This window comes from Terrapene carolina, unplaced genomic scaffold (assembly GCF_002925995.2).
Source record: "Terrapene carolina triunguis isolate 2854851 unplaced genomic scaffold, T_m_triunguis-2.0 Scaffold88, whole genome shotgun sequence".
NCBI lineage: Eukaryota > Metazoa > Chordata > Testudines > Emydidae > Terrapene > Terrapene triunguis.
This window is the reverse complement of record NW_020664439.1, coordinates 46,431,937-46,459,111: the sequence shown is the minus strand read 5'-3', so window position 1 is coordinate 46,459,111 and position 27,175 is coordinate 46,431,937. Positions and strand designations below refer to the sequence as shown.

General features: G+C 54.5%; 1 protein-coding gene across 1 annotated transcript in view; it reads left to right on the top strand.

Moving 5' to 3' along the window:
* ZDHHC19 (zinc finger DHHC-type containing 19) overlaps positions 1-3,148 on the top strand; it is a 7,794-nt gene extending 4,646 nt beyond the window's left edge. Inside the window, exons 5-8 of the mRNA XM_029911123.1 lie at positions 253-358; positions 1,379-1,464; positions 2,307-2,469; positions 2,942-3,148. Of these exons, the coding sequence (XP_029766983.1) occupies positions 253-358; positions 1,379-1,464; positions 2,307-2,469; positions 2,942-3,112 (526 nt within the window). The 3' untranslated portion in view covers positions 3,113-3,148. The remainder of the gene's footprint in view (positions 1-252; positions 359-1,378; positions 1,465-2,306; positions 2,470-2,941) is intronic.
* Positions 3,149-27,175: the final 24,027 nt, after the last annotated feature.

Sequence of the window (27,175 nt, the reverse complement as noted above, 5' to 3'; positions counted from 1 at the left end):
GGCGCGCAGCTGGCACGGAGCACCCACCCCTGGGCGCGCAGCTGGCATGATGCAAACGCACTGAGCTTCACCCCACACAGGCCAGGCCAGGCTCCAGGGGGCTGGGTCTGATCTTTGTGGTCCTTCAGGATGTCTCACACACACACGCACACGCACACGCACACACAGGCTGTGTCCCACACTCAGTGGGAGGGCAGAGGACTCGCCCCTCAGACCTGGCTTTATATCCTTCCCTTACTCTCCTGCTGCCAGCATCATGGTGACCATCCCGGCCGCTCTCTACCTGCTGCCCCTCCTGAGCCTGGTGGGATCCCAGGCCAGTTTCATCACCCTGGCTAAACGCCCCTATGAGCTCAAGGTATGGGGAGGAGGGAGCCCAGCCTGGGGCTCAGGGCGTGGGAGCAGCAGCTGGTGGTGGTAGAACCAGAGGGTAAAAGCTGCTCCAGGCTCTAGTCATGGGGAATCTGTCCAAGAAAACAATTGGTGTGCGGGCACGTGTGTGTGTGTACATATGTGTGTACGTGTGTGTGTGTACATATGTGTGTACGTGTGCATGCATACATGTGCATGCGTATGGTGCATGTGCATGCAAGGGGCCTGATCCTGCAGCTCTGCTGCCTGCACTCCCGCCCCCCGACCCCCTTTCCCATCACTGGGATTCTTGCCTGCTCAGGCCCGCGTCAAAGGCGTCTGTGTGTGAGGCTGGGGGCGCTTCCGGGGGCCTCTGGCTCAGTCCGCTGGGACTGGCTGGGGCGCAGCGGTTGCATAACCAACCCGGTTGCTCCAGCGCTCGCCAAGCCAAGCGGCTCATGTGTGTTTTGGCGCGCTCACATGGCGCCCTTTGCTTTCCCAGCTGTGCGCCCGCCCTGGGAGCCCCTGAGTCTCGCTGGCTCTGAGAGCCGGTGCGTGCGCTGGGGAAGGGGGGCTCGGGGCCGGCCTTGAAGAGACAGCCCTCGCCCTGCAGGGTCCCTTCCAGGCCATCAGCCGCGCCTGGTGGGGACATCAGTGCCTCTGGCTGACGGGCGCACGGGCTGGAGGCTTGGCCTCAGGTGGGGCTAGGCTAGCCATGCTCAGGGCACAGCCCCGGCGGCAGTGGGGCCAGGATGCAGTTGACGGCCACTGTGCAGTGTTAGCGCCTCGGAGGCACGGTCCTGCGGGCGTCGTCCTCGCTCTGACACGCGCCTCCAGCGAAGCATCGTCCTCCCCAGCGGGTTACGCTCTAGCCAGTTCCTGCCTCTGAAACTACAGCCGGTGCAGGTGCCAGCCTGACCAGCGGAGGGCACCCTGCGTCCCTCCGGTGCTAGAGCCCCGTCCCCTGTGGGGGAGCACTGGTCCAGCGCTCCCCAGCTCACCGCCGTTGGGTCTCTTCTGTCCCCAGCTTCGCGAGGAGGGCAGAGCGAATCCCTTTGACCTGGGATGGGCTAGGAACTGGTACGCGGCCCTGTGTGCCCCACAGGGACCCAAGTGAGTGCAAGGCCCCAGATTAACCCCCCCTCCTGTCACAACCCCATGGCTGGGGGACCAGCCGGGCTGCTCCCGGCTGGGGGTGCTGGGGCGAGCTGAGAAGGCAGGCGATCGGCTGCAATCCCTAACCCCAGCCCGGGCGGGAAGCCCCCGCTCTAAGAACTGTGGCGGCTGGGCTGAGTCATCGACCACCAGTGCCTCCTCCCTGGAATCTTATACATATTCTCTTGCATTAGGGCCCGGGGGCCCCAGTCAGGATCGGGGCCCCGTCATGCTAGGCGCTGCATAAACATATACGAGGAATTGGTCCCTGTCCCAAAGAGCTTCCAATCTCAGCAGACAAGCACCATCCCGGGGCGGCGGAGGAAGTGGGGGGGAAGGGATGTATAAGTGATCGAGGTGGCCGCGTGCACACGTCCCAGGAAAAGTCCCTGGACAGGAGCCGCGCTGTTTGCCGAGGGGCTTTCCCAGTGCTCCATCCCCCCGCCATGCTGTACTGAGCACCGAGCGTTACCGGTGACGCGCCAAGGGGGGATTTCTGCAGGGAAGGGCGGCTCCCAGCCGGCCTTGCTGGGAATCACACACTCGCCTGCACCCTGCTGCCTGGCAGACGATCCTTTGTGGACACCCCGTGGCTCTCTGGCTCCCAGCCTGGGCCGCCCCGGGGCTGTGCTCTGGACTCAGCCCTCACGCAGGGGCCAATTCGCCACCATTCCCAGACCGGTTGGGGTTCCACTATAGTGGGTCCCCGGTTCTAGCTCTGCATCGGCTGGGGCTCTGCCTTGAGAGCCTGCTTGCGGTGACCCAGCGGGTATGGGAGCAGCTGCCTTCTGCCCGTCCAGGTACATGGTTAGAGCCGCCGAACCCAAGGCAGCGACCCGCAGGGGCAGGAAGGCCCCCGTGGCCCGGCTCCTTCCCCAGATGTCACGCCTGAACACGGCACCTCCTGGACTCTCATCCCACCGCTGCCCCCAGGACCTGCCTGGCCAGGGGAGGGCAGCCCAGGTGCGTGGCTACTTGTTCTCTGCCATGGGAAGCCTCCTGCAGGGCAGGGTCCCTGTGGGAGCCACGTCTCATAAGCAGCCTGCCCCGGAGGGGAGGGCTCAGCTGGGGTTACCAGTGGCTACTGGAGGCAGTGCCAGGACTAGCTGCACAGCTCTCTCCTTAATGGACCCTGCGCCTCTTTCCCTGCCCGGAGCGAGGGCAGCCTGGCTCCAGGCCCTGAGCCCAGCACCATAGAACACCCTGGCATTCCCGGCTCCCTGGCCTCAGGCTGGCACCATAGACCCAGGAATGTCTGGAAGCAGCAGCAGCGTCCGTCCCCTCCCAGGTGGGATTTCACCTGCTCCCGAGAGGTGCGGCTGCCCTTAGTCCCCATTGAAGCCACAAGGGAGGGGACATGGGAGAGGTGCCAACGCCAGTGGCGGTGGGCATGTCACTTTCCGTTTGCACCTTGGCTCGGTGCGTGTCTCTGCAGGCTGGCGCCAAGGGGACCTGGTGGCCGGCAAGCCCAGAGAGGAAGACGAACGTGGCGATGACAGGTGAGCAGAACCTCCCAGATCGCTCCCCGGTCTCACCCAGCGTGGCACCCCCAGAGCCCTGCTTTCCTCCGGTCTTAGCTCTGGGGCTTCACAAAATCCAGGGGTAAAATCTCTTTCCCCCCCAGAAATCAATGGCAAAACTCCCATTGACTTCAGTGGGGGCCAGAATCTCCAAGCACTTTACAAAGGAGGGCAGTATCTTCATCCCCATGGTACAGCAGGGAAACTGAGGCACGGAGAGGGGAAGTGACGTATCAAAGGTTCCCAACAGGCCAATGGCAGAGCTGGGAATCGAACCTATGTCTCCCAGTCCACTGGTCCATCCCCTAGGCCACATGACTCGCCTTTTGCACCCCTGAGGCTTTTCCTTTGCCATTCGGGCAGTAAGGCTGGTGGGAGGTTGTGACAGAGACGGGAAAAGTCCCAGCCAACAACGCAGAGGCCGAGATTTTTGTGTTAAAAGGAAAAGACTCGCCACGCATGCCGGAGGCTTCGCTGTGTCTCTTTTCCACTGGCGACATGTGAGTAGCTGTCATGAGCCTTGGAGGAAGGTTCGTCAGCTCCGTTCACGGCCGGGCTGGTCGGCATTTTCCGCGTTTTGATTTCTTGCTGCAGTTGTTGGCATTTCAGCAACCGCAATGCAAAACATCAATACAAACGTTCAGAGCAATGCTTGGAGCTTCTCCCCCACCGCTAGCACTGGCCGATGCGGTTCCATCCTGGGAAACACTTTGTCACACACTTCGAAACAGACTGAAAACCCTTTCAATGAATTGGACGATCTTCACAGAACTGTTTGCTGTTTTCTTCTCCCGGCTCCAACTCGCGGATTGAGAGGCCAGAAGGGACAATTGTGCTCATCTAATGTGACGTCCTGCATAGCACAGGACAGAAACACTCACCCAATGAAAACCTGAAATCTATTTTAACAAGAACAGATTTAGAGTTAATTCAGATCCCACCCCACCCACCCACCCACGTTTCCTGCCATTTTTGAGAGGTTTACAATCACAGTTAACTATTTTTAAATGTTTCTGCTCCCCTGTTGCTGTGTGAAGGACTCACACAATCAGCAGGGAAAAAGAAATCTGACTAAATAAGCTATAAAGGGGAAGTGGTGAAAATGACATATAAAGGAAACTGACAAATGAAAGAGAAATATTTTTTCTCTTTAAATTTTGGTCACCTTCAGGGGCTTTCGGTAGCAATGACGAGAGGAAAATGTGCAGGCAGAAAGGTGATCGTTCAGTTGACGTCACTCTGAAAGCATTTAAAGGCGGCAAAACACCAACATACGTTTAACAGATGGATCGTGGTTTTATACAGTACTGGGTGGAATGTCCCGTTTGGAGACATCCCATTTGAAATCCATTTGCCGCGGGAAAACACAGAATTTGTGTTTTTACAGAGAATCTTTAGCTTTTACATTTTGTGAAAAAAAAAAAAATCAGACAGTAGGCCCCCGTTTTTTCGAGCCTCCATTATCCAGCTCTCCGGATTAACCTAACCAGGACTGACCACCCGTGCCCTGCCACCTGGGGCTGCCAGCCAGAGCCCTGCCACCCAGGGCTTGGGCTGTCAGCCCCGGTTCAGGTCATACGGAGCGCCAGATAATGGAGACTCGGCGAAACGGGGTTCTGCGGCATATCAATAAACCATGGTGCGCCACTGATAGATACCTGGACATATTGTGGCTGGGGAAACTAACGTTCAGCGTTTCGTTTTAATTGCGGAAAAACACGGCTTTTTATGGCTTTTTATCGGAGAACTTTGAGCTCCCTGCTAATGACCAGGCTTTCGTAGAACTCCTCTCAGCGCTGCACGCATCTGTATACAAAGCAAAGGGGTGACCAAGACTGTGACTTAGCATGAAACCACCCGACAGTCCCAGAAAGGATGGCCTTGATCCGTGCATGATCCTGCGTGCAGCTGCTCCAGCCAGGTCTCAGAAGGGTTCCAGGCCCCGTGCGCCCGGCTCGGCCTGTTGGTTAAAGGCTATGTTCTGAACATGAACCGACCTGCCCCTCCCCTGCGGAGGAAGGGGTGCAGGGCCTGCCACAGATGGGCACCGACAGCCTTGACCAGGTGCTCAGCAGAGCTGGGAAGCAGGCCCCTGGGCGCTGAGCCCTAGCAAACCTGGCCCTGAGCGCTCGGGAAACCCAGGCCCTAAGGGACTTGTCGAAGACCATGCAGGGGACGGGTGGCAGAGCGGGGACTAGAATCCAGCCCTGCTCTGTTAGCAGGAGCAGCCTTCTTTTGCTGATGGCCGTGGCCTCTCCAGGGGACAAGCGGGAGCTGCTCCTCGCTAGGACTTATTGTTCCACTTTCTCCTCTCCGGTCCCAGGCACGGCGGATGGTGGAGGAGGCGCACACTGGAAATCCCAAATACACATCAGCAGCAGAGCGGTCTCGCCCACGGCCGCGCTCCTTTCAGTGTCTGACATTTAAAGGGACCCCTGACGGCAGCTCCTGGTTTATTCCAAGTACAAAGGTTCCCCGAGAGAAAACCCTGGACAAACTGATGAATAAAGTTTCTATCCCCAAGCACTTTCGGTCCATGTCTCAGCGGCTAAGACCTCAGAATGATGGGCATTTTGGTGCTGGCCTGTAGGGGGCAGCACCCCTCTGCTGGTGCCCTGCCCGGCTTCTGCCTGCCTAGACGCCCCCCTTGTGCATGCAAGCCCTGGTTGGGGGGTGCATTTGGCAGGGCGATGCTAGAGGGCGAGGGACGGAGCTGGGTGCGCGATGGGAAAATCAGCTCGAAATTTGTTACGTCAATTATTCAAGCAGGGCAAAATTCAGCCTCCCCCGCCACTCCTCACCAGGTGGGTGCCCGGTTCCCTGGCAGCTAGTGCGTGGCACTGCTGTGATTGGCACACCTCATGTCTCGCTCACAGGCAGCACAGCCAGCCCCAGGGCAGGGGCGAGGTTGGACCAGGTGGGCAGAGAGACTGGCTTGAGTCACGTATCTGCCACTCCTCTCTGGCTGAGTGGGGCTGGGGGGGCCGAAGGGGGGGGATGGCGCCATCAACTACCTAGGGCAGAGATGGGGGCAGCCGTAGCTGGCCCAGCGAGGCCAGGAGCGACCCAGTCGCTGGTGCCCCGGGCTGAGACGTTGCGGGGAACGTGCAACAGCTTGCACGGCTTCCACCCGTTCATCAGAATGGTTCTGCTCCTGGCTCTGGGTTTCATTTCCCTCCCCGCGGGGCTATAATTAAACTGGCGCCTCATTGGCGTGGGCTGTGGCGCCAGCACTGGAGCTGGGCTGAAGATCTCGTGGCAGCAGGTGCCGCTCCACCGGGCCTGCGATGAGCTGGGCCCGCTCCACAGGCCCGGGCGCAGTCCCGAAGCAGCGGCCTGACAGTGCATGGGACGCTGTGGGCCCCAGAGAGCCGTGCTCCGTAGGAACGACACGGGAGCCAACCAGAACCTGGCTGCCCATTAACTCAACATGCGTCCCATGGGCCGAAGGGTGGCAAAACATCCATCCCTCTGAGTGGAGAGGCTGTTCTTCCACACGCGGGGACCCGCTGGGCCTCACACCCACAGGGCCCGATTCTGGGCAGATCCCTGGAGCTGGGAACAGCGCCCGCGGGCAACTTCTATGCCGCCAGCGCTACACAGGGAGCCAAGTGTTTGGGGCCAGGCCCACAGCTGGCGTCAGCTGACAGCAGCACAGCTAGGGCAGCCTGTAGCCGCTGGGGGAACTGGGCGTAGCTTTGTGGTGGCAGGAGCTGGGCGCACCAGACAGCCCCCAACCCAGGCAGGGCCTGATCCAAGGCCCATAGAAGCCAGCAGGAGAATTCCCATTAACTTCAGCGGGCGTCGGATCCGGCCTGTGGCATGACTCCCCCCCTCCCAAAAAAAAGAACTGCTGCCAGCCCCCTTCCCTCCCCGATAGCGAACAGCTGCCTTTATCCGCGGTGGCTGGCGGGCGTGGGCGCGGGTGGGGCTGGCAGGGAAGAGGCGCCTCGGGCACTGGAATCGCACAGCGCTTTCCAGCTTCTCTGTGCTAGGCAGGCAGCCTCCTCTTCCCCAGCCCGGGCATTGCCCCAGAACTGCTGGGGGGTGAGGGGGCTCGCTCGGCCAGGCTCCCAGCAGTAGGTTTGTTGTTAAGCTGCTTTCACCAGACGTCTCCTGCCAGAAGTTCGCAGCCTTCCCAGCCTCGGGCTGGGGGCCCCTGGCAGCATCCAGCCTCTGTTACCCACTTGGCGACGGGCGCGTGTGTGGAGTGGGGCGTGTGCCGGAGCTCAGGGTACCCAGGACTGAGTCACCCTGTTTCCCTCCCCCCGCCCCCGCCTCCAGCGTGAGGGCGTCTCTCCTGTGGTAGCTCCCTGACCCCGCCTGCCTTTCAGCCACTCAAGCAATCTCCTCTGGGCTAGGCCAGCCCAGCCCTGCCAGCAGGGGTAACCCTACTCCCCAAATCCCCTTGAATCCCTCCCCTGTGCTATCCAGCCCCTGACACCAGCTAATCACCGAAATCCCAGCTCCTCTGCCCCCATGGGAGCAGCGTACCCCAGTTTTACCTTAGCCCACAGCTCTTGGGGAACACTCAACACTGGTAATAAAGCCAGCGACGGTTTATTTAAGGAGATTCCATTCAAAACAAGAGAGAGTGATGGAAACAAACGATGCGAAATCACCCACCGCAAACTAGGCCCTACGCTTCATAGAATCATAGAATCTCAGGGTTGGAAGGGACCTCAGGAGGTATCTAGTCTGACCCCCGGCTCAAAGCAGGACCAACCCCAACTAAATCCATAGTTCCCTTTCCTAGCTCGTACAGGAGATTTCCCCACAAAGCTCAGTCTGTTGCCTCATGGGAACCAGGATCCAAATGTTCATTGGACAGCCCTGCTGAGCGAGCGGCCTCCTCCGTGAATGGGGGCAGAGGACCTCTCCCCATTTGGTGTGCTCCTGAAACAGGCTTTCGTCTCTATTCACAGACAAGGTGGTTTCGCTCCTTTGCTGTTGGCTTTGATGGTTTTCCATTGGCTGTTCCGGGATGGGGCCAGGGTAGACAACTGAGCTGTACAATACGTCACCGGCAACCCCATCCCGCATGACTAGACCATCACCAAGTGATATCACTGCCTGGTGACTCCTTTCAACCTTCAGACCACACGGGCATAACATTCAGTATAGTTACCTTCTTCTTAACGATTACCCGTACACACATCACATCGTGATCATGCACATTGAAAAGTCACACGCTTTCAATGGAGACCTCCCACGCTATCCGCTGTGGACAAACACCCTGGAAGCAATGTATTTGCTGCAGTGAGATTGCCAAGACTGAGCCAGGCGTTGCTTGTGTGGGACAGGCGACCCATAGGCCATCCAGCACCAATGCGCCTCTCTGGCATTGTGAGTTACACGTCAGTTAGTGGGTGTGAGCGGGGACGGCCGACTCTCGGTAATGTACATGCCGTACGCTCACTCGGCCTCGCCTCTGTCACCTTTGGGGCGCAGGAAGGACTTGTGGGGTGCCCAGGCAGCATGCTGGCCCCGTGCCCAGCGGGATTTTCACCCCATGTCACCCAAGTTCAATGGTGAGGCCTTGGAGCAGGGAGATCTGTGATGCACCTTAGTTTCTAGGGGAGTTCGTTCCACAGCCGGGGGCCGGCCCCCAAGGAAGTTCTGTCCCTGTTATGATGGTGGGGAGTTGTCAACCCCACTCTTCATCAGCTCCGTTAGACACCGTTGGGCACCATGAAGAGAAGGACTGAGGCCTTGAACGTGACTCGCTATTCTATGGGGCGCCAGTGCAGGGAGCGGCCTGGTCTGATGTGCTTGCAGCAACTGTGTTCCTGAGATGAGCTGCAGCTCTGCGGACGAGCTGGCGTTTCCTAAGGGCGGCTGGCTGCACGCCCAGGTGTATCACGTTGCTGTCATCCAGCCCCGAGGTGGGGCAGGTGTATGTAACAGAGGCCAGGTCTTTCTGCCCCAGGATGGGATGGAGTGTCCTAGCCGTGCAGAGGCCTGACTCTCAGATGCTGCTATGCGAGAGCTCAGCGAGTACAAGGAACCTGGGAGCCCTCTCAACGAAGGACCGAACTGTCCAAGTACCGGCGTGAACCTCCAACCAGAGGAGACCGCCCCATGGCTGCGAACGCCTCAAAGGGGATCATGTCAGGCTAGGATCCTGGCTTTGGGCAGGGGAACCAGCTCATGCCAAACCACTGTGGGACCCGCTTGATCGTCAGATCAGAGAGGCAGAAACATTACAGAGGGTGAAACAACCCGTCGGCCCCGCCCTGCGGTGGGTTTGTGAGGGCTTGGCCCATTCTCCAGGGTGTCTTTTCCAAGAGCTTAGTTGGCTTCAAAGGGCCAAAGTCTGGTCTTAGTTACACTGGTGCGAATCCGGGGTAACTGCATTGAGGCCAGGGGAGTTCATTCAGACTGACCCCAGTTCATCCTTGACGGTGCCCAAAATGTGCCCTGTGCCTCCGAGTGTGAATGAGGAGACCCTGCTCCAGCCCTGCAGTCAGACGGGATGCAGCGGGACAGCTACCGAGCCACGGGGAGCCTCTGGGGCAGGGTGCTGGCCACAAGCGAGTGTGGCTGAAGGCTGGGGGGCGATGGCCTGGCAGACCGTCTCGCTCCGGGGGTGGAGTAACAGGCGGCATCGGCCATGGGTGGGCGCCAGCGTCAGGTAGAGCAGGAGCTGGGGTCGAGCTGTCACAGGAGAGGTGAGGTTGATGCAACCCCCCCCCCATGTCATTGTACTGGGGCCGTTGTTACACCGGGGGCACTAGGCCCGGGAGTCCGTCTGGCGCTGCACAGATCACAGAGTCCTAAGTCCTAAGGAAGCAGCAGACGCTGGCCTCCGTGCGCAGCGCACCCCGCTGGTCCCTCGAAACACGCACCGCTGACATCAGCCCGATTCGGGCTTGGGGTATGTCTACACTACAGGATTAATCCGAATTTAGATAATTCGAATTTGGGAAACAGGTTGTATAAATTCGATTGTGCGCGGCCACACTAAGCACCTTAATTCGTTTTTTAACCACATTAATTCGGTGGTGTGCGGCCACACTACCCCATTAACTTAAACACAGTAATTCGGTGGTGTGCGGCCACACTAACCCTAATTCGAATTAACAAAATTGATTTAGGCTCTATTCCGTTCGTCGAGGTGGAGTACAGAAATCGATTTAAAGGGCCCTTTAATTCGAATTAACTGGCTCTGTAGTGTGGACGGGTGAAGGGTTAATTCGGATTAACGCTGCTAAATCCGAATTAATCCCGTAGTGTAGACCAGGCCTTGGAGACGGGATGGGCGCCCCACAGTGCGAGGTGGTTTCTGCCATCTCCCCCTCCCCCCAGCCTTTACTGCTCCTGGCACTTGGAGGGAGGTTGGCTTGCTGGCTGGCCGGGGGGCGATTTTGTGGGGAAGTGACAAGCCCCTGGAGAGAGGGGCTGAGGGCCAGCTGCTGCTCTCAGTTCTGCCAGGGTCAATCTGGAGTGAGTCTGTTTATTGGGTTAGCTCCACTGCTGACACAAAGCCCCCTGCGCACACCCGGGCCCTATGGTCCCCCCGCCCCACCGGGCCGCAGGGTCGCTGAGTCAGGCTGTTTTGGACCGAGGGGGGAGCGAATTCCCTCATGCAGGGCTCCGCTCTGGCCCGGGGAGAGACGCGTCGCCCGGCTTTGTGCTGTTGTGAGAGCAGAATCCGGCCCTGAGGAGGGAGGCCTCTCTTCAGCCACGGCTGGCACCGCAGTGTGATAGCAACTGCAGGACCCGTCACAATCTCCTCCTGCCACAGGCCGGGTGGGGGGTCACGTGTGCTCAGTTCCAGGGAACAGCGGTGCTTTTCCGAGGCGCTCTGGACCCAGCCCCGCTCTCCTGCCGATAACAAGCCCTGCCCAGTTGCAAGCAGAGCGATACAGCCGATGATTCCTCCGGGGGCCATGTGTTACCCGCAGATGGCCTTCTCAGGCCCCTTCTGGATGCTGACCAGCTGCTCCCAGGAGATATGGCGCAGGAGAGGAAGTGAGGGCCTGCAACCTGTGGAGGGCCATCCAGCTGGCTGAACGAACAGCCGGAGGCTGCTCCGATACACTCAGCGGCCGAGACACATTGCACACCAGTTTCACGTCAGCCAGGAACCGCCTGTCATTTTCGGAGCAGGGTTTCAAGAGAACGCGGGTTTCTGCTCATACGCGCCAGGTTTAACCTGCCCATTGGCACTGGGGTTGGGAAGAAAATCGCACCCCGTCCCCCTGCCCTCCCCAGGGCAGGTCACAGCCAAAGACCCGTCTGGGGACTGGGCGTTCACCTTTCTCTGCAGCTGGGAGCAGGGCACCATCCATTCGAATCAGCGGCACTGAACCCACATGGTCATTTTCCTGCAGCAGGTTTCTGGCCTTCTCTGTGAGGAGCTGGATGGGGTCTCAGAGGCAGCCCCGTCTGGATTTACAGTCTGCAGGCAGAACCCTGGTGGGGGGTGTCCATCCCCCTCTGGGATCAGTGGCCGTTAGGGAGCGCAGTCTAGTCATTGCCATACACAGACCCTAGCTCTGCTGCAGACTCCTGGGGTGACCTTGGACTGCCTCTGTGCCTCAGTTTCCCCATCTGTAAAACAGGAGTAATAATACCGACCTGTCGTGTAAGGGTGAGGAAGGTTGCGAGGCTTAATTCAACAACATGCCTCGAGTGCCAGCGCTGGAAGGGGCTCGAGAGGTGCCAAGTATTATTTATAACTGGAGCTGGCATTTCCAAGGCTGCAGTCAGTGATCCTGTGCTAGCTTCAACCTGACACAAGTGCCAACGTCACCTGAATGGCCCTCAATGGGCCTCTGTGCAGGTGTGAACAGGGCTTGAATTCTGCTGGGACGTGCCCGGGGGCGTCCCCTGGGTGTAGCAATGCTTTTTGCTGAAGCCAGATCTGCTCAGGTTCGGTTCCTCCTGCTGCCAGACTCAGCCCTCGCTAGCTGCGGCTCATGGCCACTGGGGCACTACCAAGGGGGTCATTCGGTCGGGACTAAACAGCGAGGCTCTGACCTAAAGATTTCTGGTGCCCTTGACAAGTGCTGAGTCAATCGTCCCCATCCGGGGGCAGAGACGGGGAGCCTGCTTTGCAGGGGATTTTCGCTAACCAAATTAGCGTTTCACTTCGGGGAAAAGCTGCCAGCAGAAGCCCAACCCGCACCGCCCCTCGCCACAGGAGCAGGCGGGGCTGTTCTCATGAGACAGGGCTGGACTGAACCCCCAGCTCTGAGCTCTGCAGAACACTGGGGGGCGGGGAGGGGAGGGTGTTCCGGGTCCAGATCCGGATCAGAATTCTGGGGCTCTGGTCCAGCACTGGCATGACGAAGGTGCCCAGCCTGCCAGAATAGAAAGAGTCCAAACGTCGGAGCTTAAGTGATGACTGCCTTGAGATTCAGGAGGCCAGACGGGAGCTCCCCAGGCATGGACGATGTGGGGTTTTAGGTACCACTAAGGCCAGCCACGGGGCTAAAATCCTGAATTCAAGCAAAGCGTCCTTGTGTCTCTGCAGCGCACAGGTCCCCAAGGGCTGTGGGGGAGTTAGCCAGCTATTCGAGGTCTCTGCTGCAGCCCTCATGGGCTTGATTCCTTCTCCGGTCCTAGCACTATCACCACTGTAACAAACACAGCCCCGCAGGGCATAGCCTGGCGCACGCTGGAGCCTTGCCAGGGGCGTGCCGTGGAGAAGTGAAATTACAATAAATAGGCAGCAGCAGGAAATATTTAAGAGTTGTCTCAGAATCAGCAGCCCACGTCCGTCATGTAAAACCTCTTGCTACAGCAGCTTCTCAGCCTGGGGTCACAACCCAAGTCGGGACCACCCTGTTCCTCCCTGAGTGCTGGGAGGGGGTGCCCTGAGCCAACTCCCGATCTTATATCTATAACCCGTGTTCCCGCCGTGGCCCCGGTAAGGGTAGCTGCTGGAGTCAGGAGAGACCGGCCGCTGCCCTGTGACGGGGGTTCAACACCCACATAATCCTAGCCCACAGGAGTGCCTATCGACTGAGATTTGAGGCTCTTTGCTCATCTGAAAATACTTCCGTACCGGTGCTTCTGGGATTACATCTTTTCATCCCCAGAAGGTTTTTCCTCACTCATCCATGTGGTGCCACTCTGTCCTGTCCTCAGAGAACGGAGACAGATTTCCTAGGTGAATTCTCCTAGCTATATTGACATGGATCTCGCTAAGCCCTCCCTAGTGGGGAGTCTCTCCACCTGCACCACGGCCTCTCCGTCTTGGGTGTCGTTGTGTGGCCTGTTTCCTCCCTGTGTCTCATCACGTCTCTGCTAAGGCCCCGACCCTGCAAACGCACTCTTATTGAAGTACGTGAGGCCTCACATTGAAGTCCAGGGGCCCACTCCCATCCTTCAGTTACGCCCGTGGGAAATGTTTGCAGGACTGGGGACCTGCACCGTCAGCCCCTGTCTATTTTATTTGTCTGCGGGTTGTCAAACACCGTGAGGTGTGCCTGTAGCATACGGCTTTAATCTAGCTGACGCGGGTAACAATGGTAGTGAAGATGCAGTGGCCAGACATCAGCGCAGGCTGAGTACAGAGCCAGGGTACGAGGTGGCCATCCCTGCTTTACTATTATTACCCACTCTAGCTAGGTTAAAGCTAGCACAGGTATGCCGACCGGTGCGACAATCACGCCTGGATTTGCTGTGTAGACATACCCTGTATGGAACCAGCGCATGGGTGTTCAGCAAATGCTAACAGCCGCACAGGTAGGCGGTGAGCGATGAAATCCAACAGCTTTCCAATGCTTCTTCTTAAAGCTGAATGTACATTTTACGTGATCCTAAATTCCCATTGCAATGAGCTAGGCTGTGTGTGTCCAGGATAATATCCTTTGCCCTTATATAGAGCTTATCGTCTGAAACGTGGTCTCAGTCATGCTTTCCAGAATGAGGTTCAGATTAGCTTGGTCCCTAGCAGCTGAACCCTGTCCAACACACAGTGGAGGGCGGGCAAGGAAGCTGATTTTGGGTCCCTTTCCACGTGTAGACAGAGCCGCAGCGGACTCTTGCTGTACCTGGTCTAGTGTGAGCTGCAGAGACTGCTCATGATTAGTCTCTTCCGGTAGCAGGCAAGAGAGCTTCATTGAGTAGATCAGGAGGCTTACAAACATCAGGCCTACAAGAGGCTCTCACTCATTGCTCCAGCCTTCTCCCTCCTTTCCAGGCAGACTCACCGATGAAGACTCTGATGGCATCACAGTTTCCAAACCCCGACAAACAGTTTGGAATTCCTCGGTGGTTTTTCCTCCCTGGTAAACTCTGTTTGCTTTTCCTTCAGAAGCCCAATTCCTGTACTGTGCTACTCCTGTCTGAAATGAAACCGCGAGCACATTGAGCCAGGAGCTTCGCAGCGTCCTGAAGGCATTGTGTCCTTAAAACACAGATCAGAGGGGTAGCCGCGTTAGTCTGAATCTGTAAAAAGCAACAGAGGGTCCTGTGGCACCTTTACGACTAACAGAAGTATTGGAGCATAAGCTTTCGTGGGTGAATGCTCACTTCATCAAACGCAAGACTGGGCATCACCCACGAAAGCTTATGCTCCAATACTTCTGTTACTCTTAAAGGTGCCACAGGACCCTCTGTTGCTTAAAACACAGACTTGTTCATTGCAAGGTCTTTCATTAGCTCCTGAGGAGGGAGAGGCAATGCTTGAAATCTATACATTCATACCTCGGTTCCCATTTGCAAAAAAAATCATATTAAGTATTTCCCCACTCTGAAGGATGGTGTTTATCTCAGAGGTGGTGAAAGTTAAACACCTTGGATTTCTTTGAATGAAATCCAGCCTCTGAATCAAAGGTGCCTTGTTTAAAAACAGAAGGTCTTTTTCTTCCTTTGCCACCTGAAATATTATATGTCAGGGCTGATGGTTTTATTTCTTGAGAGTGATGGAGTAAAAAACATACGGGGTAAATGAACTGGGGCTGGGGGCGTTTTATTTGGTTTGCATTTTATTTTTATAGTCTGTCTCTGACAAGGAGGCTTCAGATCAAAATGCTGAAGATTTAAAAAAAAAAGTGCCCCCAAAGTGCCTCCAAATACTTTTTAAGGGAGAATCAGCAAAAAGGAATGATGTCCCCCCACACCCCCTTTCTTCAGAAGAACTAACTCACCCCCAGCGTCACCACCACACATTTTTACCGAGAGAATTTTCATGGCTCAAGCACAGTAGAGTGAAAAATTCACCTCTCTTTGACAGCCTGAGCCAGATCCTCAGCTGGTGCAAACTGGCATTGCTCCACTGACATCCATGGGGCTACACCGATTTACGCTAGCTGACGAGCTGGCCCATCCGCTCTAAAAATAGAGTGATTAAAAATGGCGTGTAATCATTCAATTGATTGATCTCCACTCTTATAGAGACAGCACAATGCTCTGGGCCTGGCAGTGATCTGAGCTCATGTACAGTTGTGTGTCAGCATATTCAGTGAGTGCACACCACTTTTCATCTACCCCCCTGCTATTAAGTACAGTACAGCTCTCTCCTCACTTAGGTGACGAGAGATCATTTGCAGAGCTTCCCAACCAGCAAGACATTACAATATTGAATGACAAGTGACTTAGGCAATTGATTCATAAAAGCTTCAGTCCTAATATGTTACTCGTTACCTAGGACACTCGAGATAACATACACCCCTAATGAACAGACGCTACTTTGAGCTGCCTCCGTGTACCCCCATAAACACCACAGATGAGCCCTTGAGTCCTACTTCCACTCTGACAGTGTCTCCATCTGTGGCCTCCTGCATATCATAGCAGTGATCTGTGCCTCGGTTTCCCCATCTGTAAAATGAGGATCATAGCACTGACTCCCCTGGAGTATCGTGAGGATTTCATTAGTTAATCCTGCCGCAGCAAGTGGAAGAGGGAAAGCGTTAGGTAAGTGCTCAGCACTAGCATTCAGAGGAAGCCAGGAAAAACAGCTCATTTTTTTCACAACAGCTTTTCCAAAGGTCCAGAACAGACAAACCAAGTGAGTTATTAGTGTTGTCCAAAAGTTACCCAGGCCCATTTGTTCACTGTGCCATGCTTAGCCTGGCGGGGTTAGCAGGAAATTCCTGGCCTCGCAGTCAAGCCTTCTGTTGTCTCTCAGATCACCGCAGGAATGTAATGTAACGAGCCAGCTAGAGAGAAAGAGAGAGAGAGTGGGCAGGTGCATCACGTCCTTTCCTCAGAACTATTCACCTGTGTGTCATAGGCACTGTACTGCTAACAGCCAGTGGAGATTCCACTTCAGACCAGTACCCAATCAAGTGCCACGTTTCCTGTCTTTCTTAATGTCAGATGCTTAAGAAGAAATTTTAAAACTGCCCTGCTCAGCGCAACATGTGTGACACCGGCAGACCAGGGGCCAGCTCATGCCAGAGTTCCCATGTCTCAATGGAACACTGACAGCTACAGAGCTGGAATCAGCCGGCTCACCTGTCTGCTAGTATTGTTAAAATAGGGGTTACAATGATAAGAAAGTGTTTAGACTTTACCGAATGCTTATCAGTTGCTGCCTGCATTAATCTCACTCACAACATCTGTACTGTAAGGGAATATTTGAGTAGTTGTATTGTGAGCCTCTGTGACAATGTAAATCACCAGGCGAGAGAGATATTAACTAGTGTGATGGGCTAATCTTTGACAGAAGGTGTTAGTGGGTGTCCAGCCCAGCAGGAAAGGTCCAACGACACCCGACAATTGTGGGATGTTAAAGAGGCCAAAAGACACTGGTTGTTCTGCCCTCCTGCCTGTGAAGACGAGTCATGCAAGTGGATTCCTCTTGTCAATTGAATTTGCAGCTTTCTAGGCACAAGCAAGAGATCCCCGGTCCTTAGCCTGGGGTAGCCCTAATGGACATAGAGGGCTTGCTGATTATAAAAGCTTCTATTATCTTTTGAAACTTAAGAATGTAGCTCATTTGTGTATCTATGATTACCTGCTTTTACCTTGTAAATAACTCCCATTTCATTTTCCTACTTAATAAATCTGTACATAGTTCATTATGGGATTGGCGACAAGCATTGTCTTTGGTGTAAGATCTAAGGTGCAATTGACCTGGGAAAAGTGACCGGTTTTTTGGGACTCAGAGTAACCTGAATGTTAGAATCATAGAATCATAGAATATCAGGGTTGGAAGGGACCTCAGGAGGTCATCTAGTCCAACCCCCTGCTCAAAGCAGGACCAATTCCCAACTAAATCATCCCAGCCAGGGCTTTGTCAAGCCGGGCCTTAAAAACCTCCAAGGAAGGAGACTCCACCACCTCCCTAGGTAACGCATTCCAGTGCTTCACCACCCTCCTAGTGAAATAGTGTTTCCTAATATCCAACCTAGACCTCCCCCACTGCAACTTGAGACCATTGCTCCTTGTTCTGTCATCTGGTACCACTGAGAACAGCCAAGTTCCATCCTTTTTGGAACCCCCTTTCAGGTAGTTGTAGGCTGCTATCAAATCCCCCCTCATTCTTCTCTTCTGGAGACTAAACAATCCCAGTTCCCTCAGCCTCTCCTCATAAGTCATGCGCTCCAGACCCCTAATCATTTTTGTTGCCCTCCGCTGGACTCTTTCCAATTTTTCCACATCCTTCTTGTAGTGTGGGGCTCAAAACTGGACACAGTACTCCAGATGAGGCCTCACCAATGTCGAATAAAGGGGAACGATCATGTCCCTCAATCTGATGTTGCTGTGATTCTTGGTGTAAGGGACCATCTATCACAAAGGCAGGTTCACCTGGGTGGCGAGACAGATCGGAGAACCCAAGGGGACCATCTGTGATTCCATGTTAAGGCTGTTATGGTGCCTGAGGCATTTACACTTGGCACTTGGTTGGTGACATCTAAGTATAGAGCTCACAGTCAGTTTGGGGTTTGTGCCCTGCTTCCTGGCAGTCTGCCCTGAGACTGGTATTCATGCTCTTCAGTCACTGCCGGCAGCATTACAATATGCTTAGAAGAAAACATAAAGCACCTACTGAAATGTCCAATGCTCTACCCCATGGGAGCGAGTGAATTTCTTCCTGGCCCCAGCTGGTGATCCCCTTATGCCCTGCAGCATGAGGGCTGAGATTTCTTGTCATTTTGGGCTCTGTAACTCCAGAGGCAGTCACATAACTGTCTCATCCGTCTCTGAATCCTGAAAAGCATTTTGCTTCAGTTGGATGGTCTGTATTGTTTTAACACCGAGGCCAAAGAGCCCAGAATGCAAGCATGCAGTTACAAACGTAAGATCACGAAGCAGGCGGTTGTGCTAAGCACCCTGGTGCTAAGGAAGGTCACCGAACCCCTCTCAAGGACACAGATGACTTTCTGAGTTCAGCTCAGCAAGTGGAAGGGTTGTGTTACAGCTACAGACGGGACAGAAGATGAATGATGGTGATTTATAATTCCCGCTTCTCCCCCCTGTTTCACTTGGACTCACCTGTGGAAACTTGGCATATGACTTGCTGTCCCAAAGACATGTGTCATCTGTTCTGAAGCAATGGCCTACTTGAAAAGGGAACCGAGATCAGGAAAGAAATACCACAGATAAAAATAAAGAATCTGGAAAAATGTCACAAGCTCATCTCAACAGACCAAAAAAGCCATGAAAACTCAGGGCTAACTGCAGCCCCCTCCTTTGCCCCCATGTCCTGTACCTCACCTGACAGTGACAGAGGACAGACCATGAGCACTGGGTTATTTACCCTGTGACGCACAGTAGATTAGCTATTGTCCTTAATTCTTCATCGGCAGCAAATATTAGAAAACTTCCTGTTATCATATTCCCCCTGTATTTGGCACTGGTGCGACCACTGCTGGAATACTCTGTCCAGTTCTGGTGTCCACATTTCAGGAAGGATGTTGATACAGTGGAGAGGGTTCAGAGAAGAGCCACAAGAATGATTAAAGGATTGGAAAACCTGCCTCGTAGTGAAAGACTCCAGGAGCCCAACCTGTTTAGTGTAACAAAGAGAAGGTTAAGGGGTGACTAGATCACAGTTTATGAGTACCTACAAAGGTAACAGAAGTTTGATAATAGAGGGCTCTTTAATCTAGCAGACAGAGGTCTAACAAGGCTGGAAGCTGAAGCTAGACAAATTCAGACTAGAAATAAGGCACCAATGGTAATTAACCACTGGAACAATTTACCAAGGATCGTGGTGGATTCTCCATCACGGGCCATTTTTAAGCCCAGATGGCTGTTGATCAAATGAGAAGGAATTCAGGGAAGTCCTACGGCCTGTGTGACGCAGGAGGTCAGAGCAGATGATCAAAATGCTCCCTTCCGGCCGGAGAAGCTATGCATGTGAATTACCCACAGGGAGTGCTGTCTCAGCTCCTATCAAGCTGGCGAAATTTTCTCACCATCACTAGTAAAACATCCTTCTCTAGGGCCTCTGCCCAGCCTGGTGCCAGCTGGGGCAGAATGCTTGTTGCTGCCCTTCTTCTCTCCAAGACAAAGAAGCAGGACCATGGCCCTTTATTTCCTGGCCGGGGAATGAGATTTTGCCCCGTGGTCCCAGGTTCAGATCCAGCCCAGGTCAGCAGGGCTAGTCAGTGGCACCTACATGCCCATCACAAACCCACTGCCACAACATGCACTCGTTAGCTCCCTTGCTGGCAGGCTCAGTGGGGAGACTGAGGCTTACAGCGAATGGACCCTGAGCTAGTCTCTCAGCCTTAGACGGAGCCGCGATGGCAGGCTGGGGTGGGACAGCTGGCTCAGCCGCGGCTCACACCGTGTGGTGCCTAAGCTTTGCTCCCTGCACTTCGCCAGCAATGAGAGAAGCTGTTGACGGTCTTTGCTTTTCTTCTGCTCTGCTGGAGATCGTTAAAGCAGCTGACGTAACAGCTCAGAAAGGCACCCAGCTACACCCAAAGCAAATGAACACGAAACAAGCCTAGGCCTGTCCACACACCCAGCCCACACTCTACAAACTAGGATTATTCATCCTGCGTTTACCCCTGAAACCCAATCAACGCAGGCAGTTCACAGCGGCAAACTCCTCTCACTCCTCCCAGGAGCGGCGCCAGGGTTTTTGGCACCCTAGGTGGGGGTCCTTCCATGCTCCCGGTCGGCAGCGGCAATTCTGCGGCGGGGGGGTCCTTCCGCGCTCCTGGTCTTTGGGGAACTTCGGCGGCGGGTCCCGGAGCGAGTGAAGGACCCGCCGCAGAATTGCCGCCAAAGACCCGGAGCGCGGAAGGACCCCCCCGCCTATAAATTGCCACCCCCCCCAAATCCTGGTGCCCTAGGCAAGCGCCTAGGTCGCCTAAATGGAAGCGCCGGCCCTGACTCCTCCTGAACCAGCTAACACTGTGCAGCATTGCAGGAATGCATCTCTTGGCCTTGCTTTTCAGCCTTAAGTGCACTAAGGTTTGAGCCTCCTGTGCAGCCCCCGTGTGTGGACACAACTTGCACTTGTGCATGGGGGTTTGCACAGGGGCAACTCACCCTGGCTTGGAATCATGCTGAGCTGATGTAAATGGTATCTACACTGGAGGGTTGCTGCAGTACAGCTACCCTAGAAGCTAAAATCCCACGGAAGACACGGCTGCTGTCCCCCAGTTGCATGCAGCTGAGGTTCTGTTCTCTTCGGGGCCTTACTCTGCACCCATGGCTGCAGTAGCTGGAGCTTCCCGGGCTTCAAAAAAAGCCCTCTGCCCGCTGCACAGCCCGCTCGCCTGTATTTCATTTAGAGCCACATCCTGTTCCAACTAAAGAAGAGACTGTTGCAGACGGCAATTCAGGTGCTTCGCTCTATGAATGAAGCAATTTCCTGCGCAGGGGACACTGTGCATGTGCGGCCTCTGGGCAGAAATGACTGTGTGTTCTTCTACAGTTCTAACCGTCTGCGCGGTTTGTCGTGATCTGATAAGGAGCTGCTTGGATCGCCTAATGCAAGGTATAGTTCAGCATCATATTTTGCTTTGCTGGCTCGACAAGTGCCCTGTCTAAATTATATAACCATAAAAGACCTGGGGCTGGCATATTCGTGTTATTTGTATTACAGCAGTGCGGTGAGCTCCCGAGCAAGGAGCAAGAGCCTGTTGTGCTAGGAGCTCTACCAACAAATTGAGACCGTTCCTGCGCCAGAGAGTTTGCAATCCAGGAAACAAAGAATTCCCAGAGTTCTCCCGGGGCCTGGCTGCCTTTCGCCTCAAGATGACTAAAATTAATGCACATGACATGAAATGCTCATGACATGACAACACATGCCCCCCGGGTTCGGTCACAGAGACCCCCTTGGGACTGTCGCCTGACGTGCTGAGCCCGTTTTCCCTGCAGCTTGGGACTCCAGAACCCTGCCTTGTTGAGCCAGACACGCCAGCCTGCTGCAGGGTCTGTGCCCCCAAAGCTGCAGACTTAACTGAAAACAGCTCAGTGGATTACCTGTCTCCACCACCCAATGGGATCCAACCCCCAAATAAATCCGTTTGACTCTGTATAAAGCTTATACAGGGTAAATTCATAAATTGTCCAGCCTCTATTACACGGCTCGAGAGATCTGCACAGCTGTTTGCTCCCCCAGGTATTAATCACTCTGGGTGGGCGAGCAGCTGTCGGCACCTCCTGCACCAAGGAGTGGAGCTGGCGCTGTGCTGGGGCCAGAGCAGTATGCAAAGACAAGGGAAGGGAGACAAACGACACATCATGCCCGCAGTGTTCCCAAGGCTTAGCATCTGAGAAAGTCTAGAACAAGGGTGGCCAAACCGTGGGTCACAAACCGCATGCGGATCTTGTACAGATAAAGTGTGGCTCGCAGAACCCCACCCCCATTCTCCACCTACCAGACTGCAGGGGACGGGGGGGAGAAGCTCGGGACCTCTGCCTTGCAGCAGTGTGGTGGGGTAGGGGCTTCTGCCCAGCAGGGAGGGGCGTTTTGGGGCTGCAGCCCCATGGGGTGCGGCAGCCGGGGCTCGAACTGTTAGGAAGAGCAGTGCTGAAGCCCTGAGCCCTGGCAAGCGCCTCCTGCAGGGCTGAAACCCCGAGCCCTGGCAGGTGTGCCCTGGCTCTCAAACTTTGGAAAATTGTCAGATGGGGGGGGGAGGGCTAGCTCCAGGGGGGAGGGCTAGCTCAGTGGTTTGAACATTGGCCTGCTAAACCCAGGGTTGTGAGATCTGCACCCCAGCTGTGCTGTGTGCACACAGGGATATGGCAGGGAGTCTGTGACACTTGATCTAGGTCACAAATGAAGTGAGTTTGGAGGGCTCTGTCTAGTCCCAGGTAGGCATCTGACCTCATCCCTCCTTCACTTGGCAGTTCAGCACAATTGGCAGGAGCAGGGCATGGCTGGGATAGAGGGACTGTTGCAGGGCAGAATAACTGGAAGATCAGCACTGTGAAATCAGCTCGGCCGTGACCAATGCCATTTATCTCTCATTTCCAGGAAAGTTCAGACCCCTCCTCCCCCGCCTCTCACACCCCTCCACCAGCGCAAAAAACTTGCCCTTGAGATGCCGCTCTACTGGCACTGCATGGCCCGTAAGAGGATACTTGACAAGTGACTCGCTGCAGAGCTACTGGGAACATGACTGACTGATCTGTGCTACGCCTCCCAAAGGAGGGCATTGCTTATTCCACTCCTGTGCTGGTGAGCCTGGGGCTGCAGTGTTGTGCAAAGGTTTGCCGGGAAACCTCAGCACTCAAACTTGCCAACTGTCCTGCTCTGACTGCCCTCGGTTTAAAACCCTCCTAAATGATTACAGTTCCTCAAGCTCCTGCTAAGGCCTTTCCTACCCCAGGGGGTGGGGTGGGGTGCCGTGGTTTCAACCATCCGCGGAACTGCACTGGGGCAAACCCCATAGGGCAGACAGGCCAGGCTGTGATTTGCACTGACGCAGTTTGCCTTGCTTTCCAGTCCACTCTAGGCGTTTGCACTGAAGGTCATCAGCGGCTGGCCCCCAATGGCTAACACTGGGGCAACATCCACCCACGCCACAGTGCAGACAAAGCTGAAGGACGGCAATGTTACATCCAGCAAAGGCTGCATCCAACAAACATTTACCTCTGCGAGTAACTTTATTCTTGGGAGCAGCCACGCTGAAGTCAATGGAAGTGAGCAGTTAGGAGATCTATTTGGGTGCAGAAAGCTACTCTTGTGAGAAAGGATTTGCTGGGTCGGGGTCTTCGGTAGATTTTCCTTTCAGCTTCCTTCCTAGTATCCTAATGACCCAAACAGAACTGTACGTTAATCCTCTGTGTTAAGAACCTTTGTTAACTAGTATGTGACATCCTAATTTTGGTCCTCATCCCTGAGCTATAAATTGATCTGGCCTGGAACTGAGCCACCCTCAACTCCCCTTGGTGTCCCTGGGAATCGAGAGCACTCAACACCAGGAAGGAGGAGGCCATAAAGGTTTATAAGCTTGCGCAAGGGATATGTCCACGCTGCAGTTAGACACCCAGGGCTGGCGGGGCTCAAGCGAAGGGGCTGTTTATTTGTGGGGTTGGACTGCAGCCTGAGCTCTGGGCCACTCCCACCTTGCAGAGTCCTTACGCCGGGGCTCCGGCCCGAACATCTGCCATTAAACAGCCCCTTCGCCTGAGCCCTGCCACCCCAAATCAGCTGGCCCAGGCCGGCCGCAGGTTTTTAACTGCAGCATGGACTTCCCCAATATTTTCGCTCTCGTGGTTGCTGCTAAAGGGTTCCGACACCGGAGCGCATAACAGAAAGGATCAATATGGTGGCAGCTGGGGGCGGGCTTGCGACTGTTAGGATAGATAAGGGACAACTGCCAGGCAATCGTGAGACTCCTGCTTTTCCGAGTGCTTGCTCAGCCTGCCTGTGCTAATCCCAGCATAATTAAAGCCCCGTTTTCTCTTTCAGAGGTAGCAGCAAGCGATTAATCCCACCGAGGGAAATCTCCAGGCTACAAAAGGCTCTCGGGCAGCTGCCCTTAATTACCCCAGCTGTGATTTCAAAGGAGTAACGCCATCCAGGAGAAGACATTTGTGCAATCAAACACCATGAAATCGGGGTTTACCCTAACCTGGGAACGCTCAGGCAGATTAATGCTGACATTTGAGGCTGGTGTCTGTCTGCAAGTGACAGCGATCTCTCAGGTGCGGCCACCACAAACTGTCTCGATGGAATCTCCTGGCACCTGGCAATGCCCCACACATGGCGCTGAGACATTTGTTGTTAATCTCCAAAGCCAACATGCTCCCTTATCACACAGGGCGGCCCCCTCCAAGGTCCCGCTGCAAGCAACATTAGCTGTTAATGTAGCTGGAGAAATATGTTCTCGGGTGACGTCGACACAGGAATGGAAAACCTGGGCCAGAATGTGGCTCCTTGGGGTTGCACACATGTGCCCTCAAACCCAGTATAGTGCACAATGGGCCAGACTGTTCCTTCATCTGCTCCCGGCCTTTGCTCTTTCCCGGGGACACAAACTGTCCCGAAAATGGCAGGGAAGAGACGGAGCCAATACCCCATCCCCCCGCCCTGGGCACTGGCTCTTTGAGCGAACTGGCAAGGAGGAGGATGCACACTGCACCATTGCAGGGGTGGCAGGGCCTGGTGTACACGCTACCCTGTGTTCCTTGGTGCTCAGGGAAGGATTGTGTGTCTCTGCACTACCCCCTCTGCACTATTCAGGGCTGTAGCTCATCAAGCCCTATGTGAGCGGCTGAGCACACGCAGCCCCCGTTGATGCCAGGGGAGCCGGGCATGCCCAGGACCTCTCCATCCACGTCTTTAGAGGTACTGTACTAAAGAAGAACGTTGCATACAACATAGATAACCCCCGAAAATCAAATACAACGGAATTCACACTACCCCACTGGGTTTCCCACCTGAACCACTCGACTCAGATCAGCTTCACAAGATTGCAGACAGCAACCAGAAACCAGCCTGGCTTTGGTCAGACCCAGTCCCAGAGATTCATGGGAAATGCTGCAAACCTCAGCAAGATGTTCTGGGAATCTGGCCTGTGGCTTGAAAAACAATGAAAAACAAAAGCAGGGGAATTTCATGTGATCTGGGCTTTTACAAGAACAAAGAACATAAGAACGGCCATACTAGGTCAGACCAAAGGCCCATCTAGCCCAGTATCCTGTCTTCCAACAGTGGCCAATGCCAGGTGCCCCAGAGGGAATGAACAGAACAGGGAATCATCAGTTGATCCATCCCCTGTTGCCATTCCCAGCTTCTGGCAAACAGAGGCTAGGGACACCATCCCTGCCCATCCTGGCTAATAGCCATGATAGACGTATCCTCCATGAATGATCTAGTTCTTTTTGGAACCCTGTTACAGTCTTGGCCTTCACAACATCCTCTGACAAGGAGTTCCACAGGTTGACTGTGCACTGAGTGAAAAAAAATACTTTCTTTTGTTTGTTTTAAACCTGCTGCCTATTAATTTCATTTGGTGAACCGTAGTTCTTGTATTATAAGAAGAAGTAAATAACACTTCCTTATTTACTTTCTCCACACCAGTCATGATTTTATAGACCTCTATCATATTCCCCCTTGGTGGGGGGTTTTCCAACCTGAAAAGTCCCAGTCTTATTAATCTCTCCTCATCTGGAAGCTGTTCCATCCCCCTAATCATTTTTGTTGCCCTTTTCCAAATCTTTTCCAATTCCAATATATCTTTTTTGCGATGGGGTGACCACATCTGCACACAGTATTCAAGGTGTGGACGTACCATGGATTTATATAGAGCCAATATGATATTGTCTGTCTTCTTATCTATCCCTTTCTTAATGATTCCCAACATTCTGTTGGCTTTTTTGACTGCCGCTGCACATTGAGTGGATATTTTCAGAGAACTCTCCACAATGACTCCAGGATCTCTTTCTTGAGTGGTAACAGCTAATTGAGACCCCCTCGTTTTATATGTATAGTTAGGATTATGTTTTCCAATGTGCATTACTTTGCACAAAGACAGTTCCTCACAGCTATGCATATAACACTGATAAGTCCAAACTGGAAACCTGTCATCAAATTAAAAGCTTGAGATCTGGGTCCAAACTTTGTGGTTTGGGCCTGACCCAGAAATGCAGCGTTGAACTGAACAGCTCCAGGCTTTCTGTGCTCTTTCTGCTGCCAGCTTGGCAGGCCTTTTTTCCTTTTCATTTCACAAGCCCATTTTCACCCTCAGCGACTCCTCCACTCTAGAGTTTGGTATGGCTTCGGTAGTGCTTCAAATCAACCAGAAAGGGCACTAAATACCATGTTCACACAGCGAACTAGTCAAGCTTTTACTTGCTCCAGGTAGGAAGAAAAATTCTTACCAGAGTAATGAATAAATTGCTAATGACAGAATTGTTCAGACAGGCATCTTCTCTTTCGGATGGTTTGACTGCAATTTCCAGAGCAGAATTCCCAGCTGAACGTGCTTCTCATTGCAACTGCAAGGAACTTGTTAGCCATAACTTGCCCATGAGAGATTGTTTTCCTATAGCTTCATTACCTTCTAAGTGAATGTACATCCACTGTGAGCTTTTCAAGAGCTAAACATCTGCAGAGGCTTTTACAGAATTGGCTGCTTCAACCGGAGTGACACCAGCTCAGTGGAAGAGCACGTGGTGAGAGGCAGCTGACCTCCAGAAAAGTGAGGATTTTTCAATGCTGATGAAAATTGTGGCCCTGAGAGCCCTGGAAACTGAAGTTCTCTGTTTAACCACAGCCCATGCTGCAAATATGCATGCATCCTCATTCTGTCCCCTTCCAATATGTTTCAATACTGACCCAGAGGGACCATCTCTAGGGGAAAGAGCAGACTCTAGCCCAGGGGCGGGCAAACTTTTTGGCCTGAGGGCCGCATCGGGTTTCGTAAATTGTATGGAGGGCCAGTTAGGGGAGGGGGTTGTGGCTCAGCCCCCACCTCCTATCTGCCCCCCCCGGGACTCCTGCCCCATCCAACCCCCCCATTCCCTGACAGCCCCTCTGGGACCTCTGCTCCATCCACACACCCCCGCTCCCTGTCCCCTGACTGCCCCTGGACCCCCACCGCCCCATCCAACCCCTCCTCTCATTCCTGACGGCCCCCTGGGACTCCTGCCCCCATTCACCCCCCTACTCCCCCCCACTCCCCCGCCCCCTATCCATACCCCCGCCCCCTGTCCTCTATCCAACCCCCCCTGCTCCCTGCCCCCTTACTGCTCTGCCTGGAGCACCGGTGGCTGGTGGCGCTACAGCCGCGTCGCCCGGCTGGAGCCGGGTCATGACGATGACGCCACCA